The following is an 18,846-nucleotide window of genomic DNA, read 5'->3' on the forward strand; positions in this document are numbered from 1 at the left end:
TTTTGTGGCGTGTTTTTTTTGTGTGTGTGGTTTTGTTTTTGTTATTTAGTTTCAAAGTTTTTTTATTTTATGTTTTTTGTTTTGTTTTGGAGTTTTTTTTTCTATTTTGTTTAGTTTACTGTTTTTTTTTCTTTTAGTATTTTTTTAAATAGTTTTTTGGTGTATTTTATTTATATTTTTAAATATTTGTTTGTTTGTTTAGTTTTTACATTTTGGCATATTGCAAGTTGTTGTTGTTTTTTATTTTGTTTAATGTGTTTTTGTGAAGTTGTGGAGTTATTTTTGGAGCTATGCATCTGCTCCAGAAAGTGCTTCCCAACTCATGTTTATTGATGAGATGTGTAATGTTATAGCAGAACTGTACTATGAATGAAAATATACTGAAAGTTTTAGTGTGGAATTTCTGCATCACTAAGAGCACCAGCCAATCCTTTGCTAAGTGTTACATGTGTTGGAATGGACTGCGACTTTGCAGAATGTATTATCTGTTATTTTTCTTCAAAGAAGTTGTTAAATTAGGCAGATTTGAGGTTAATACTTTGCACAGCCAACCAAAGAGAAAAAAGAAATTTGACTACATCCAAATATGCATATTTCCCTATAATAGACAAACAACAGTATATGAAAAGAGTATTATTTATGAAACATAAGGCCAAAAGCACCCAGTGAACTACTTATTTCCTGTAAGATGTTGAAGTGCAGATCCAGTGAATGGTTGTAAATGGCAGCTGATTCTGTAGTTCACATGACACTGGCACATGACGAATGTAGTATTGCAATATTACATTCATACGACATCGAATTCATTTTGTTGCAGTCAAGAAGTACTTATTCAAAAGAGGTAGGTCCCATCTACTCTGAGATTTCAGATGCAGCCAGTGAGATCCTTACTCGATGCCTGATAACAGTAGTCTAATGAACCTAAATTGTTTAGTGTTTTTAAGCATTGTTGCTATGGTACACTTTAGTTGCTATCACGTCTATTGTGGCTTGAATCAATATGTTAATGCACAGACATTGGGAAAAGGGATACCTTTTGTCACTGTGATTGCCCTGCAAACAACAATTTCAGCTAAATTCAGTTGAAAAACTATTCAAACACACAATACTTTCATAAAATTAACTATAAAATAACTAAGTTATAAACAAACTTACAGTTTGACTGTCTATAACAGAATTGTCTGGACCAGTGTTGTGAGTTTGTAGGTTGAATACTTGTTTAACTTGAATAATTGCAGACCCAGGCAAATTTGAAATGCGTGCCTCTAAATACATTTCTGCAACAATGTAATCATGTTTCTTAATGCATGTTTCGAAGTGAAATGTCCAGTGAGTGACGCTTAAACTCTGGTTCAAGATGACCCAGGCACATTTTTATGTTGGTACAGGCACGTATTGCTGTGTTTTTATTACGTTGCTTCAGATACATATTGCGTTGATTCTTAAGAGGCGTGTTGCTAAAGGTTGATGCTCTATTGTGCTGGAAATATCCACCAAATCCAACCCTAAACCTACCTGATAATGTTAACAAATACAAAACTTTCTGGTGTGGTATGCTGGTTTGAACTGTTTTGTGGAACTGTAGTTTCATGGGTATTTGTACCCAAGTCGAACTCCATACTTTGTGAGCTATACCAAACACACTTAATGAATATAAAAACCCATAATATGAAGCTGGATTTGTGGCACGGACGTTCAAAAGTATCAGTTTTCAAATGTTGCAGCATGTTAAAATTGTTTTTTAGTTCATAACATGATATTCCTCAAGTAACTGCGAAAATCAGGCTTTATTAATCGAAACTGTGGACCTGCAAGTCATACTTTGTGTGAAAAGGAATAAAAGTTGTCAGAATTCTATTGCCTCTAGTGTTTATTTCAACTGGAAACTGCAGTGATTTGTGTGTATAGGTGTATTTAGAGGCATGTTTAACCAATGAGCCTATGCTGATGATGGCAGATGGTGGAGGTGTAAAACTTGTCTGAAAAAGTTTAATCATTTGTTGTGGTTCTGTTTGCTGTTAGTGCCACAGAAATTGCACACTTTATCTTTAAATATGATAAAAATGTGAAACATTAGCACTAATAAATATTTTTGCTAATAATAATAATTGTACTTTCATGTCTTTTTAAACATTTTTTCCTGTAATTAATCCCCCTAAAATTTTACTTTGACCAAGTCCCACTAAATGTCCCCTTAAATCAGTCCAGAAAAAGTGCAAAATTCATTCAGATTGTGTGTGGGCTTACAAACAAGACAGATGTGTCACAGTAATGCGCTGCTTACAGAAAATAGTAAATGCAATGATTCACACACTTACAGAAAGTGTACAAGCAACTAATTTAAACCGCATGGCAGCCTCATGTTAAGTATTAAGATATTATACTTTTTGTTTTAATTGCTTTTAATCTTTTGTTGTATTTTTTCCATACATTTTTGTCTCACTTACCTTATGCTTTTGCTAAAAGTGTCTGCTTTATGAATAAATATAAATAGTTTGGTTCATAACACCTGTACATGCTCAATTCTCTACCTTTCCATCCCCCAGTCCCTCTTTTACATTACCCTGTATGCATGCACACACACACACACACACACACACACACACACACACACACACACACACACACACACACACACACACACACACACACACACACACACACACACACACACACACACACACACACACGATGAGTGGGCCATCCACTGCCTTCTGTGTGTGTGGAAATGAAGATGTCATTACATTAGCAGTTGAATAGCAATACCCCCCACATGAATAAGAGGTGAATGAGCCCCCCATCCTGAATAGCTGCCCCTCTTGCCGACTGTTAGTACAGTTTTACGCAGCACAAACGATTGGCCAGAGCCCCTGGGCATGCGCAAGTTCAGCCTAGAGAGCTCTGTTAGGATTACCTCTACAGCCTCTTTAGCATGTTAAAAGAGAAGTGCTTTTCAATAGCGAGAGGAGATTGAGTTTGAGTGGAGTGTGTGCGCGTGCGTGTGTGTGTTTTCATGCCTTTTCACTCTTTGGATGTTGTCTTGAACAAGATGTTTTCATTATCCTAGTGTTCTCCCGCTCACACACAAGTATTTGACACTTGTAGAAGCTCACACTCTTTTTACTGTTGTTGTAGAGGCTTGCTGGTTGTCTATCCCTTTGAATGTCCCTCGTGTGCGTTTGTGCATGTGCTACTTATAAAAATGAGCAGGAGGAGGAGAGAGGTCGAGTGACATCTGAATAGGCCCAAGCGTTTTATTGGATTTAATTTTCCAGAACTCTGCAGAGACACTGACAGGGGTTTGAGGGAAGGGTCTCTAGCGTGACCGGGGCCACCATTTGTCAGTGTATTTAAATGATATTGGGTCCCATTTATGTATTTTATGTTTTTCATTTTATGTGAGCCCTTTAGTTTAGTTAACTCTTATGTTTTTAGTTTTTTTCAGTTGTTTGTTTTTGTTTTGTATTTGAGTTCGTTTTGCTCTTTATTCTGTTTTGTTTAATTTAGTTCATTTTGACGTGTTTTGCAGTGTTTTATTATAATATATTTTATTTGTTTAGTGTTTTGTTTTATGTGTTTGCTTTTTTTAGAGGATTTTTTTTTAAGTTTACTTTTTTTGTTTGTTTTATATTATTTTGTATTTATGCATTTTGTTTTTCGTTGTTTGGAATTTGGTTTTGTTTTAGTATTTTATGCTGTTTTTGTTTTGTGTTTTTGTTTTGTTTTTGTTCTGGAGTTCTTTTCTTTGAGATATTAAAAGGTTGTTGCTCATTTGCCACATTTGTCTCAATCAATCAAATACATTCTTTTATGTTGTATATTACATATTAACATATTTTAATCTTTACATTTTTGGGGGGCTTGCAGACTTCTGATTCAGTGAAAAATAAACTCCCCTATGGTATTTGCCCACTTTATTAGTTTTAGTGATTTTTAAATGACTTTGATTACAGAAGCTGATTTTATTGACACCTTAGTTTGTTTCTTTTCCCAAGCACTTGTCAAGAACAAACAGATCACTTTTTTTTGGCTTCATTTATATTTATCCTTTATCTCATGACACCATGGGTCCGGTTGGAGCTGAAAGAGTCATGGGGTCAAATCCCTCTTTTAATTACAGAGCTCCGTGGGTTCTGCGCGCCTCAGGCATACTATCTGTAGTATATTAGCCAGGAAGCAATAGCCTCCCGATTCTCGAGACTAACAAAGAATAGAACAGATCTCCTTTTTCCCGTTCTTTTTTCTGGCTTCGTTATTTAGATGCATGTTTCTGCAGGCATTACCTGAAGCTACCTTTCTTTACTTCACTAAAGTTCATACCCCGGGGACTTTTTTGTGTGTGTGGAGGGATTTGATTCCCCTGGCAACAAAAGTATGGTCGATTACCTCTTTGAGGATGAGGGATTTAGATTTTCAAAGTGCTGTGCATGGCCAGTGCTTATAGTAAACGTTTTACATAGGTATGTTTTAAAAAAAAAAAGTTTGAGTTTAAATGTATCTGCAGACAATAATAATATATGGAGATAATAATTTTATAAAGAAATTTACAGATTTACACACAAATGAGATGTGAGTATTTCTTCATAAATCTTTCTATTTACACTAATGTTCAAGTTTTTTCTCCAGGGATATATGTATTTGGTCAAGCATGCAGTAAAAAACGTAATATTGTGAAATATTATTGCAGTTTAAACTATATTATGTTTTCTGTGTGAATATATTGTAAAATTTATTCCAGTTCTGCAAAGTTGACTTTTCTGAGTGTCTTGAGTGTGACCATGATCCTTCAGAAATTATTCTGACATGACGACTTTCAGCTAAAGAAACATTTATTTTAATTATCAATGTTGAAAATTTGCTCCTTCATATTTTAGTGGAAACGGAGATATATATTCCAAAAAAAAAAAACAGCATTTATTTGAAATGTAAATCGTCTATAACATTATCAATGTCTTTATTCTCACATTTGATCAATATAATGCATCCTTACTGGATGAAAGTATTCATTTCTTTTAATAATATTAAAAACCCTTTCTGACGTCAAACCTTTGAACGGTACTGTAAGTTCCTTAAGATCATAAGAAACATACATCAGTTGTGTGTCCAAACTTTTGACTGGTGCTGTGAACAAAAGTGGAGTCCGATCATGATTATACACAGCCGTTTATTATGACCAGAAGAAGGGTACAGCTGCAGGTGTGTTGGGGTTTGATGTGGGAATAAAATCAGTGGCTGTGTTATGTACAATCAGAATATCTCGGAGTCATGCGAGTTGTGCAGCGTGAGGTGACATTTTCTTAACAGATTTTAATGCCTGTAGTCATGTGCATGTGCTCAGAATAAATAACTTCGATGACATAAAATATGCCTTATTATGAATTCCTTCTCTACAGGCGGCCGAGGGGGTGTCCTTCATTGGTCCTGACACGCATGCCATCCAGGCCATGGGGGATAAGATTGAGAGCAAACTCCTCGCCAAAGCTGCTAAAGTCAACACTATCCCAGGATTTGATGGGGTGGTCAAGGTCAGATCAACATTTGGGATGTTTTATTTATTTATTTTTACTTTTGTCCTATGTATTTTCCTATTCATTACTTCTCACATACTTATGTTATTTATCTTTAAAAGCATTTTCACAAACACTTTTTTTTTCTTTTGGCCAGCTTTATGATTGGTGCTTTATCAAAACCATATTCTGTTACTCTTCTAGCTGAGCTAAACAAACAGCATCTTGATAAAACACAAATACAGTACATATTAGGGAGGCACCGGTTGACCAGCCATGAATTGGGAACGACTGGTTTATGCTTAAAATACGCGATAGACAATCGGCTGGTTTTTGGTCTTTTTAGGCCGATATTTCCGGAAGTGTTTGTGTGTATATGTTATATAGTATATAATGTGCAGTGCATACTTCATACCGTTCAAAAATGTGGGTTTTGTAAGATTTTTGTTGATGTTCTTGAAAGAAGTTTCTGCTGCTCACCAAAACCGTATTTATTTGATCAAAAACACAATAAAAACAGTTTGTGAAATATTATTACAATTTAAAACCACTGTTTTCTGCGTGAATATATTATAAAATGTGATTTTATTTCTGTGATGGAAAGCTGCATTTTCAGCAGCCATTACTCAAGTCTTCTGAAATCAGCAAAAACTATTAAGAAACTTGATTATTTAGATAAAATTATTTTAAATGTGGAGTGTCACACAAAATTCTGGGAATATCAGTTTACAGTTTCTGACTGTAAATTGTACCAGTAAAAAGTTTTTGTCCAGTTAAAATTGTTAGTGTTTTTTTTTTAAAGAATTATCTTCTTCTCACCAACCCTATTTGATCCAAAGTACAGCAAAAACAATAATATTGTGAAAGTAAAAAAAGTTAATGATTTAAAATAACTGCTTTCTATTTGAATATTTTTTTTAAATGTACCGTATTTTCCGGACTATAAGTCACACTTTTTTTCATAGTTTGGCTGGTCTTGCGACTTATAGTCAGGTGCGACTTATTTATCAAAATTAATTTGACATGAACCAAGAGAAAACATTACCATCTACAGCTGCGAGAGGGCGCTCTACGGCTGTAGACGGTAATTTTTTCTCTTGGTTATTGGTTCTAAATAAATGCGACTTATAGTCCAGTGCGACTTATGTTTTTTTCCTCATCATGAGGAATTTTTGGACTGATGCGACTTAAACTCAGGTGTGACTTATAGTCCGAAAAATAAGCAGAATTTTTTGCATTGTTACTCCAGTCACATGATTCTTCAGAAATCATTCTGATTTGCTGTTCAAGAAACTATTATTATTATTATTATTATTATTATTATTATTATTATTATTATCAATATTTAAAGCCGTTAAATGAACGATCCAAAGATCAGCATTTACCTAAAATAAAAAAGCTTTTGTAAAATTACACACTATACCATTCAAAAATGTGGAATCTGTTTAATTTTTGGGGGAAATAAATTATTGAAATTAATTTTATTTAACAAGGAGGCTTTAAAGTGATCATACGTGATTATAAAGACAACATTTTTCGGTTTTAGATAAATGCTGTTCTTCTGAACTTTCGAATCATCAAAGAAACAAAAATACTCACTTTTCAACAACAATAATAATATTTAATTATTTTTGAGCAGCAAAACAGAATACTACAATTATTTCTGAAGTATCATGTGACTGCAGTAATGATGCTGAAATACAGCTTTGAAATCACAGGAGTAAATTACATTTTTACATATATTCAAATAGAAAGCAGTTATTTTAAATATTAAAAATATTTTTTCATTTTACTTTTTGCTGTACTTTGGCTCAAATATATTCAGGCTTGGTGAGCTTAAAACATTAAACATCTTACAATTTTGACTGGTAGTGTATAAGTTGATTTGTTCCTTTTTACTTCTAAAAACTGTACAATTAACAGCATTTTACTGTAAAATTACATTAAATGTCCGATTAGATCTTTTCCAGTTTTTCCCTGTCTATATATAAATAATCCTTATTTTTATCAGTATATGTAACTGTTAAAATTACACTTAAACAAATCAGTTTTGTTTTCCTGTACTTTCTTTTCATCAAATAATACTGAAAACAAAAATCAGTTTCTACTAACATATTAACTGTTTTCAAGAACTAATACAAGGATTTGAATTTAATAATAATAAATGTTACCTGAGCACCAGATCAGCACATTAGAATGATTTCTGAAGGATCAAGTGACACTGAAGACTTGGAGTAATGACTAATAAAAATTAAGCTTTGCATCACAATAATAAATTTAATTTTTTACTATATATTCACATAGGACAGTTATTTTAAATTACAGTAATTTTAAAAATATTACAGTTTTGTATTAAGTTTTTTTTAACAAACAAATGCAATCTTGGTGAGCAGAAGAGTCTTCTTTCAAAAACCTTTTTTAAGTATCTTACTGACCCAACCCTTTTTCAACAGTAGTGTGTTATACATATATGTGCTTGGTTGCAAAGCATATAAAAAAGCTCTTAACTACAGTTTTCTCCCTCCCCCTTCCATCCCCTCCTCCTACATGCTGTTTAAATGGCTTTTAATGGCCGTGTGTAGTGGCCGTTTTGACACTTCCTGAGCTGATAGGGCTCTATAAAGCAAAGATGTGCTGCATGACTCTGATTGTATGGGCATTAGCATCTGTGAACCTCCTCAATGACCCTGATAACATCAGCACACTGATCACAGTCTGACTCTCACACACACACACACACGCAAACATCTCTCCTTTAGTCCCTTCTGCTGGACTTCTCACCTTAGCTTAACTTCATTTAATGCTAGTGTAGATCTCTGCTGTTAATGTATTTTGACATCTGGTGAGAAAAAACAATTTTAGTGCTTGTTCACTTTCAGTACTTGTTTGTAAACAGTTATTTTGTAATTTGGAGATGCATAATCGCGATTAAATATGACCTATTGTCACTAAACTTGCAATCTTAAAGGAATCACAGCAGCGTTTTGGGCAGTAAATTATTTGATTTTTTTTTTTGTATGCAAAAAAGCACATAACATCGTTATTGCCCATTGTTTTAGAGTAAATTTGACAGTCTTCCAAGTATTTAATATAATTTCTTAAATTTATTTCTAATTTCCAACATAATATTATTATATATTTTATTTTTTACGAGAAAATGGAAAAACTTATGTTACAGAAACGTTACAGTAGGCCTTAACACTCATCAGTTCGTAATGTTATTTATACAGCAAAGCACATTAGATCATTCCTAGATGAACTTTTCAATTGAATTGCCTGGAAGCGTAGTGACACTTATGCTGTTTCAGGAATAATACAAGTATACGGTTTGAATTCGGGTTTCTTCAAGTCACTTCAGTCATTGTTGTCTCAGGTGTTGCTTTATTATTACATCAATTAAAACAAACCAGATTCAGCTTTTTTTATTTTTGTTACACAATGTTACAATTTTAGATCAATAAATTGAAATCTGATTTTAGACTATTGTGGATTTATTATTACTATCATAATTTGGCTTCAATTGTTTTTTAAGTCCTACTTTTGTAATTACTGATTCTATTGTTACATTTTTGTTTAGAACCAAGCTTTTAGTTATGAATACTGAAAATCTGTCATGAAATTATTACATTCAAAATCATAACAGTGGTAGTACTATAAGTAATAGTACTATTCAGATGACTTTTGATCAAATCTGAACATTTAACTTTAAATCACAAAAACGGTCTACAGTAGGTAATAAAAACTACTATGCGATATTGCTCCCCCTGCTGGACAAAATGAGGAACTGAATTATCTTATGTGCTGCAGGCCATTACTCAGAAGCAGATATGCATTTACTAAGCAAGTTGAGGTTTTCTTTAAAAAAAAATGTTTTATTTCAGGATGCAGAAGAGGCTGTGAAAATTGCAGGAGAAATTGGTAAGAGTTATTAAATGTGTGAATAATTTTATAGTAGTTTTCATCTCTCAAGAATAAGGTGATGTGATAAATCAAACTGAGAATTTGTGTCCGTCTCTTGAAGGCTACCCTGTCATGATAAAGGCGTCTGCTGGTGGGGGCGGAAAAGGGATGAGGATTGCCTGGAATGATGAGGAAACCAGGTGAGACGTGAGAAAAGCAGATTTAGGGATGTTTTTAAGCAGTTATCAGAACCTGAGACCCTGCGTAATAAGAACTCGAAGGTTCTTATTTGAGCTGTTCTAAGCTTTATTAGACTAATTAGTTAATTAATTAAATGTCAGTGGTATGAGGAATCAGGAATGGAAACAAACTAAGTGACGTTTTGTAATCCACGTTTACATGTAGAAAACTAAGAGACAGACTCTACATTTCGCCATTTACAAATCAAGCTCTTAGATTCTCTCTGCCTCGCTCCCTCCTCATCTTCCTCTGTTCTTGAGAATAGATATAAAAACTTCCGTGGAACATGTTGCTGTTAATTGTGTCTTTTGTTGGCGTAAACTGACGCCAGGCTTTTGTTTAAGCTTTAATTGGATTTATCTTGAGTGGCAAAAAAATCACTCATGCAATTCAGTGGAGACCTAGACAGAGACGGAGAGAGAGTGAGAGTCCTCAGGCAAATAGATGCTTATCTGCTGAAGAGGAAGTCTCTTGCCACAAATGTCAAGTTCTCCTACAAGAGCCAGATCAACTGAGATCCGCACAGTTTAATCTGGTAGTTCACAGCCAGTCATTCATCTCTCATGTCCCTATAAACAGACAGAAATGGTAGTTATTTTCTAAAGTTAATAAAAAAAAGAAAAACCTAACTTATCTAACCATAAACAGAAGTTAATAATGCACTAGTAGTTGTTTAATAATCAAGTATGACTATAAGAACATGCAATTATGTTTATTCTTTAAGGATTTGGAACTAAAAATGTTGATTTTTTTATTGTAAAGCGATGAAGTCTTCTGAAGTTTTGATGTTTCGTTTCAGGGAAGGCTTTCGTTTTTCCTCTCAGGAAGCAGCATCAAGTTTTGGAGACGACCGTTTGCTGATTGAGAAGTTCATAGATAACCCCAGACATATTGAGATTCAGGTATTTATAGGATAATCGCCACCTTACTTGTTTATATATGAACTTTTCTGAATCTTTTTATAATATTACAATAGTAATGTAGTCACGCCTAAAAATAGAAGCTTTTTCATTAATCTTTAATAAAAAATGAAAATACAAGTGGGAACAGAAAGATGTTTAAAATGTTTCTTTTAGGCTCCCCAGGGCTGCATTTATTAAATCAAAAATATAGTAAGACTGCAATAACGTGAAATATTGTTACAAGTTGAAATCATTTTTACTGATCATTTTTTTTATTTGTTGGACACCTGTAGTTATAAATAGTCCCAACCTGGCTTATGAATATTAATTGGATTAAAACAGTTCGACCACCCATAGTCGTAACTGATTACTGAAAAGCAGTTAAAGCTGCAGTTGGTAACTTTTGACGCTCTAGCGGTTAATAAACAGAGCTGCTTGCGTCTTGCGGAAGAACATCGTAGCCGGAACTACTTCTCTCTGTTTATGTCTATGAAGAATCACAAAGGTACTGGGTTACTCCGCCGCGGTACCCCAAGCAATCTAAAATAGTCCGAATATAAACACTTATTATAGGTGCACCCTAGTGATTCAGGACAAGCTAAAAACACGGTTTGGAAAATGGATTCATGGTGTGTACTCGCTTATTATATACATTTTTCTACATTTTGAACACAAACAAAGTTATGGACCGCAGCTCTGATTGGTTGTTTCTTACCGGGAGCGGATGAATTTCTGCAAATGGCAATAGGACCACTGGGAGGAGCCAGAGGAACTTGATTTTTTTTTTTTTTTCACAGATTATCTCTCATATTCTACTGTCAGGACATAATGACAAAAGTTACCTACTGCAGCTTTAAGTGGGCCAGTTCAAGACCAGTTCATTCACAAAACCAAAAAGAATAAAAAAGAATAAATTAGAATTCAATTGGTGTATGGTATGTTAGGATTGGACAATATTTGGCCGAGATACAACTATTTGAAAATCTGGAATCTGAGGGTGCTGCAAAAAAAATCGAAATATTGAGACAATCCGCCTTTAAAGTTGTCCAAATTAAGTTCTTAGCAATGCATATTACTAATAACAAATTAAGTTTTTATACATTTATGGTAGAAAATCTTCATGGAACACGATCTTCCCTTAATGATTTTTGTCATAAAGGAAAAACCGATGATTTTCACCCATACAATGTATTGTTGGCTATTGCTACAAATATACCTGTGCTACTTATGACTGGTTTTGTGATCCAGGGCCTTAATTAATTCTCTTGAGTGCCAACTAAAACTAAGCATCTAAAATATAATGATTGTTGCCCAAAATGAGGAATAGAATAGAACAGAGCACAGTATAGTAATTTTACTTTTCTTATCTTTATAACCGTTTAGAAAACTTTCACCCAGACTTTTGCATGTGTGTCTGGTTTATTCAAAGTGACTTACATCACATACACATTTTTATTAGTTCTGCATTCCCTAAAAATCGTACCCATTACCTTGGTGTAACTAGCGGCATGCTCTAATGTTTTAGCTTCAGGAAAGTCCACAAAACCATTCGGTTTATCTTTGACTAAAGAGCTTTACCTTGAGTCGCACATTCTACTCAACTAATTCTAAATAAAACTTCTAGATTCAGTAACATTCCTGGAGCGCAAACATTAAAGCATGGCACCAGCAATGCAAAGGTCATTTGTTTGATTCCCAGAGAATGAATAAATGCATAATGGATTAAGTTCTCTACAGTGACATGGGATTTTCTGAGTGGCCTCATTTCAGCTATTTTTGCTAATGGATTCGGTTGTTGTTTGCAGGTGTTGGCAGACAAACACGGCAATGCTCTGTGGTTGAATGAGAGAGAGTGCTCTATCCAGAGAAGAAACCAGAAAGTGGTGGAGGAGGCCCCCAGGTTTGAGCAGGTTTTTTTTTTTTTAAATCTAGAGTCAACCTGACAATTATAAGACAGGGGAAATATGGTATACACATATGACTACACCATGTGTCATAAAAATGAATTTAAAGGTATTGTTCACCCAAAAATGAAAATTTTGTCATTAATTACTCACCCTCATGTTGTTCCAAACCCGTAAGACCTTCATCTTCAGAACACAGTTTAAGATATTTTTGATGAAATCTGACAGCTCTCTGACACTCACATAAACAGCAAGGGTCCTAACATGATCCTAACCATTCCTGTAATGAACCGTATTTTCCTGACTATAAGTTGCACTTTTTCTCTTAGTTTGGCTGGTCCTGCGACCTATAGACTTATTTATCATAATTGATTTGACATGACGGTAGACGGTAATGTTTTCTCTTGGTTCTTGTTTCTAAATAAATGCGACTTATGTTTTTTCCTTGTCATGATGTATTCTTGGACTGATGCGACTTAAATACGGTAATTCAATTATTTAATTTGGTTGATTTAATAAAATCAGTTCATTTAATTAAATCATTTAATTGAATAAAATAAAAAATAAAAACAATAAAAAAGTAGTAAGATTTAGAGATAAATAACAAGTACAACAAGTAAACTAACGAGAAGATAATGCAGTTAAATAAACTTGACCTGCACTGGCTTCTAGCATGTAAACAGACATGTTTTTCATGCTTCAGTGGGCATAGCAGTGAAAAAACAGTGTAGCACAGGACTGCTCAGAAAACAGTTACCTGCTACAGCGTGAGTAATTGTCAGCAAAAATGTAAAACTCAGTAGGCAGTAAATTCGGTTGAGAGCTGTGTGCAGACAGTACACTACCAACCTTATGCTACTACCCACATTGCTATATGTTTGTGTTAGCACCTTTCTGGACCCAGACACCCGGAGAGCGATGGGAGAGCAGGCTGTGTCTCTGGCCAAAGCAGTCAAATACTCCTCAGCCGGCACTGTGGAGTTTCTCGTCGACTCCAAGAAAAACTTCTTCTTCTTGGAGATGAACACACGTCTTCAGGTTTGTATGTGCAGGAGAAGGTTTGAAACACACCATTTTTGCTTTGTTGAGATATATGTTTTTGAAATGGGGAAAAATCACATGCAATTTATCATATATTATAGCCATACAGTATATGATAAATTTATAGTCATATATAGTCATATAATATAGGTAGAATTAAATTGATATGAAGGCTAATTATAAATTAAGTTCAAATCCAATAAAATTGCTTAAAAAAGAAAGTGGGAGTATGTATCAGGGTTATAATAGTAAACTGAAAATTACAAAAAGTATAAAGTATAATTTTTTTTAAATTGAGTTTCATTTTAATTTATTTAACATGATTATTAATAATTTTACTAATATTGAGGAAACACAAAAAAATACTAAAGTCTTTCAAATTAAGGAGAAAACAGAAAATCGAATAACGGATTCAGTATATCAATAAAAATTATACTAAAATAAAACTTGTACAATGTATTAAAAAAAAGAACTGCGTCAAAACAAAGAAAAAATATCTTTAATTTTTGTGTGTATTTTTAAAATACTAATGGTTGGATATATTGAGGATTATAATAACATTTTTTTTTTTTTGCTGAGACCCCCTAGTGGGCCCTGGTTGGAGGCTACTGGTTTAATGTATAATGACATGATCTGCATTTAAAGAATACATTTAAAGAACACACATGCAGACCCATCCTAATTTATACGACTGCAGTCGTCACCGATATCAGATCTCAGATTTATTTGTGGGACTCAAGAAGAACACCGCGCAGGATGAATGTTTGGAGAGGTGACTTAAACTCATGTCGCTGCATGAGCGCCACAGCTGAATGTGTCAGAGAACATACACTAGTATCTAGGAAGTGTAGGATGTTGATCTTCATCATTTCACCTGCCACTTTACTAGAACCCAGAGCCACAGAGGACATCAAAGTGTCTATAAAGCTCATTAGTGTGGACCTCCCAAAGGAAAGCACGCAGAATGAGGAGGGGTGGCACGGGCAGGAAAAGGGTTTAATATTTCCGTTCGGGGTTAATGACTAGTTGTTAGAGGCGCTGTCTAGTTAACAAGACTCTCTTGAACACCTATGTTAGTGTTTTAGTGCGTTTGGTGGGAGGTCATTTGTAGCTTTTTAATTCTGGGGATAGATTCCAATCATTGTGTATTTTGGTAAAATGAGATCGATGCCGCATGTAGTTCCATTTGTTTGCAGTAGTTCATGTTGTGAGTATGTCTTTCTCTCTCTCTCAGGTGGAGCATCCCATCACTGAGTGTATCACGGGGCTGGATCTGGTGCAGCAGATGATCCGCATCGCAAAGGGCTACAAACTCCAGCACAAACAGTCTGACATACCCATAAATGGCTGGGCCATTGAGAGCAGAGTCTATGCTGAGGTAAACCAACAGTCAATACAGACTAAAGATCTTAGTATTTCTGAGATCAGTCATGGGCCAGTATTTCAGAATGACCAAAAAATCAACAGGTAATCAGGAAATCTACTGCTGGCCAGAGATTTCTTTTTTTCTTTTTTTTTTTAAATCTTGTTTTGGGTTATTATTTTTCAAAATATAGTTTCAGTAGTTTTGTACATTGCTCATTTGTGATATTTAATATATTTTTTTAAATAATGTATAATGTTTTTGTCATGTGAATTTTTGTAAATATTCCCTACCATTCAAATGTTCGATTAATAATAATGCTTTTAATTTGCAGGAAAATACTTAAAATTATTAAAAGAGACAAAAAGACATTTTATAATGCTACAAAAATATGTATTTTAAATGAATGCTGGTTTTTAAACTCTGTTATCAAATATATTAAAATACAAATTTTCAAGAGCTTTTTTCTTAAATTCAGCTTTGCATCACAGGAAAAAATTAGATGTTGAAATATATTTACATTTATTCAACAATTATTTTAGATTTAATAGCATTTAATAATATTACGGTTACTTTTTTCTGTACTTTTGATCAACTAAATGCAGCCTAGGTGAGCATAAAATCACACCGATCCCAAACACAGGAACAGTAGTGTACACAGACAAAAATATTCTATGCACATTAAGTGCTTCTCAAAAACATTTGTTTTTAGACAGTTATTTAAAAAAGAATTTGTGCACTAGTACAAAAAAATTGTACATGTCTAAATTATATATGCTGTTAAATGATTAATCGTGATTTATTGCATCCAAAATAAATGTTTTTGTTATATAAAAAATCAGCCTTCTGTCTGTTCTCTAGCATATTGATACCCATATTGGTCCCATATCTGAAACTTCAGAGCATTTGTTTGGAACAAAGGATAATTTGATGAAACCTGTCAATAACATACCCAGGTGAAAAGCTACATTGTTTTATGCAAGTGATCTTTGTGTGTCATTATTTTCATGACCATTAAGCCTCAGTCATGTTTTTTTCAGTTTTTAAGGGTGAAGTCTCATGATCTGGACATGTTATTGACAGATTTGCCCACATATTTATTTATAATCTTCAGTAGTTTGAGATTAGGTGGAATGCATAGCATTTTCACTGCTTCAACATATCTGCTTAATCCTGGACTCCCCTTGATCTGTATCTCGCAACCTGTCTTATGTGTGCTCAGGATTATTATAGTCAGACATTTTTATATGCCTGAATAAAACCTATTCAGATAAAGAGAATATTGAATTCATCTATATTCAGTGACCTCACTCCAGCCCAGTGTGTGTTTTGTGTCTCATCTCATCATGTTGAAACGATGCCAGATTAAAAGGAGAGAAACCAAGCAGACTTTGTTAACCCAGCTTAACTGAGCCATAGTTTGAACTGAGTTAAAGTTAGTACTTTAAAGTCAGATACTTGACCTCTTGTTTGCTGTGTTTTTTGCGAGAAGTAAAATTTCCTCTCTTTATCTCTCTGTTTTTTCTAGGATCCATACAAATCATTTGGTCTCCCGTCCATCGGCCGGCTGTCACAGTACCAGGAGCCACTCGACCTGCACAATGTTAGTCCTCGGATCGGTTTGGCCTGTTTATTCAGTTCTCTTGTGTGTGAGTGTGCTGTGGAGAATAGGAACATCTTGAATCACAACCTAGCCAGAGTAATGACATTTCTTCAAAACATTGTTTTTCTCTGCCCGAGGAGAAGAAGTGTATTTGCTTCACATGAAGTGAACTGTAATAGGTCAAATTTGAGGTATTTATTTATTCCTTTTAATCCTTTAAATTTGTATCTATTTCATCTTTTGCTTTAAAAATTAACATGGGTATATATTTACAATGATAATGACTGATAATTAAGGATCTAGGTTGCAAGACTGGGGCTTATTGGAACAATATATTCAAAGTATTTAGCCATAAACCCATAAATGTGTTTGTTTGTGAGATTCACACATCAGTCAATAAAGGACGAGCAGGAAGACACATCCTCTTCAATGAAAGATGGCTGCTTTCCGGGAGCTGCTCAGGACAGGATGTGAAAAATGTTTTTATTTCAGAAACACACGCGCAGACAAACACGGATGAGGTTTAAATGCTAAAGAAAGCAAACATCACGGAGGATATTTATAAATGATTCTTTCATTTATAGGCAGGGCCGAAAAAGATAACATTATGTGATGTGTTCAGTGGTTATTTATAGTTTTGTGATCTGGTGATTTTTACTTTAAAGATGATTTTGTGAATGCAGGGCACGCGTTTTACGAATATAAGTCAATATGAAAAATAAAAATATTCGTATATTTTTTAAATACTTTTAGAAGCTCTTCATGCAGGCCAGCTCATGCCTGACCGTTTTGGGGATTCGATTTTTGAATGTTAATCGTTATTTTGCTTTTCTCTTGAAGGTTCGAGTAGACAGTGGAATTCAAGAAGGAAGTGACATCAGTATCTACTATGATCCCATGATTTCGAAGGTACTGGAATAAGACCATCTTCACAGTCTCATTTCATTTAAACTGTCAGACTAGTTCACTGATTTGTTATTGTCGACACTGGCTAGCTGGTCACATATGGTAAAACGCGTGAAGAAGCTCTGAAGATAATGGAAGAAGCACTTGATAATTATGTCATCAGAGGTAAATCGCATGAATAACTTCTAAATGACCAAATCTTTCAGATGCACAACATTTCTCTCATTTCCAGTTTTCTCATTCGCACAGGTGTGACCCATAACATTCCTCTACTGAGAGAGATCATTGTTCACCCTCGGTTTGTGTCTGGTGATATCAGCACTAAGTTTCTCCCGGAGGTGTATCCTGACGGGTTCAAAGGTCACATGTTAACAGCGGGAGAGCGACGGGAGCTGCTGGCTACGGCCGCGGCTCTTTATGTAGCAGCACAGCTCCGATCTCAGAAGTTCCTGGGAGATCTGAGGTGAGAGACAGATGGGGCATCTGGATTACACACACCGACACACTTGTCGTTTAGTTAAGCAGTCACATAACCATTTCCAAGTTCTCTATGACCACTGGAGGAGTAGTTTTTTTCATACATTTTCAAGATAAAATGTTGTGAAATATCTTGGTATTTTATATCCTAGTGTTTTTTAAACTCTCAACAAGACCATGCTCCAAAAAGGTAATCTTTTTTGCAGAATATATGAAGGTGGTCAACATCAACCTGAACACACATCCTCTAGAAGATTTGTGGTCTGGATATTACTTTTATGGATATTACAATAATAATAATAATAATAATAATAATAATAATAATAATTAATAAAAAACACATACAATTTTTCCATGCAAACTATTTCCACCTCTGTGATAAGGTCAAAAATGAAAACTCTCCTTCATGCCATCCAAGATATGAGTTTGTTTGTTCCTGGGAACATATCTGGAGAAATTTAGCATTACTACACTTGCTCACTAATGGATCATCTGTAGTGGATGGGTGCCGTCAGAATGTCCAAACAGCTGATAAAAACATCAAGTACTCCACACTCTTGTCTATCAATTAACATGTGAAGACATTCAAACTGCTACTTCTGGGCATAAATGAATCCATAATAACGCTTCCTCCACGATCTTAATCTCATTGCACATGTGTTGTCTTTATGAAACATATTTGGTTTTCTACATTTCAAATATTTTTGTTTTATAAATTCTGCTGCTGCAAATAGGTAGCTGTCTAGCTAGGTCACATAAATGATGTTTTGGCAAAATTGTGAGTATAACTAATGGTAGTCTTCAGACCCCAAGGAACCATCAGAAAGTTCTAAACAATCAGCAATATTTTGTAACATATGGCATCATGTTTCATCAAAAGTGTTTATCACATTATAGTTGCATTGTTGTTGTATAGTCAAGCAATTATTGCAAAGGAAAAATTATTTTTGAAGGAAGCCATGTATAATAAAAATATAAATAGAGTTTTCTGTCAAAAATGGTG

The 18,846-nt window shown here is 34.3% G+C and overlaps 1 protein-coding gene across 1 annotated transcript in view; it reads left to right on the top strand.

Moving 5' to 3' along the window:
* Positions 1-18,846, top strand: part of pcca (propionyl-CoA carboxylase subunit alpha) — a 43,535-nt gene that overhangs the window by 11,508 nt on the left and 13,181 nt on the right. The window contains exons 7-17 of the mRNA XM_026204342.1: positions 5,394-5,525; positions 9,389-9,425; positions 9,529-9,607; positions 10,447-10,549; positions 12,355-12,449; positions 13,341-13,491; positions 14,729-14,872; positions 16,386-16,460; positions 17,301-17,369; positions 17,456-17,531; positions 17,616-17,829. Of these exons, the coding sequence (XP_026060127.1) occupies positions 5,394-5,525; positions 9,389-9,425; positions 9,529-9,607; positions 10,447-10,549; positions 12,355-12,449; positions 13,341-13,491; positions 14,729-14,872; positions 16,386-16,460; positions 17,301-17,369; positions 17,456-17,531; positions 17,616-17,829 (1,175 nt within the window). The remainder of the gene's footprint in view (positions 1-5,393; positions 5,526-9,388; positions 9,426-9,528; positions 9,608-10,446; positions 10,550-12,354; positions 12,450-13,340; positions 13,492-14,728; positions 14,873-16,385; positions 16,461-17,300; positions 17,370-17,455; positions 17,532-17,615; positions 17,830-18,846) is intronic.

This window comes from Carassius auratus, chromosome 26 (assembly GCF_003368295.1).
Source record: "Carassius auratus strain Wakin chromosome 26, ASM336829v1, whole genome shotgun sequence".
Taxonomy (NCBI): Eukaryota; Metazoa; Chordata; class Actinopteri; order Cypriniformes; family Cyprinidae; genus Carassius; species Carassius auratus.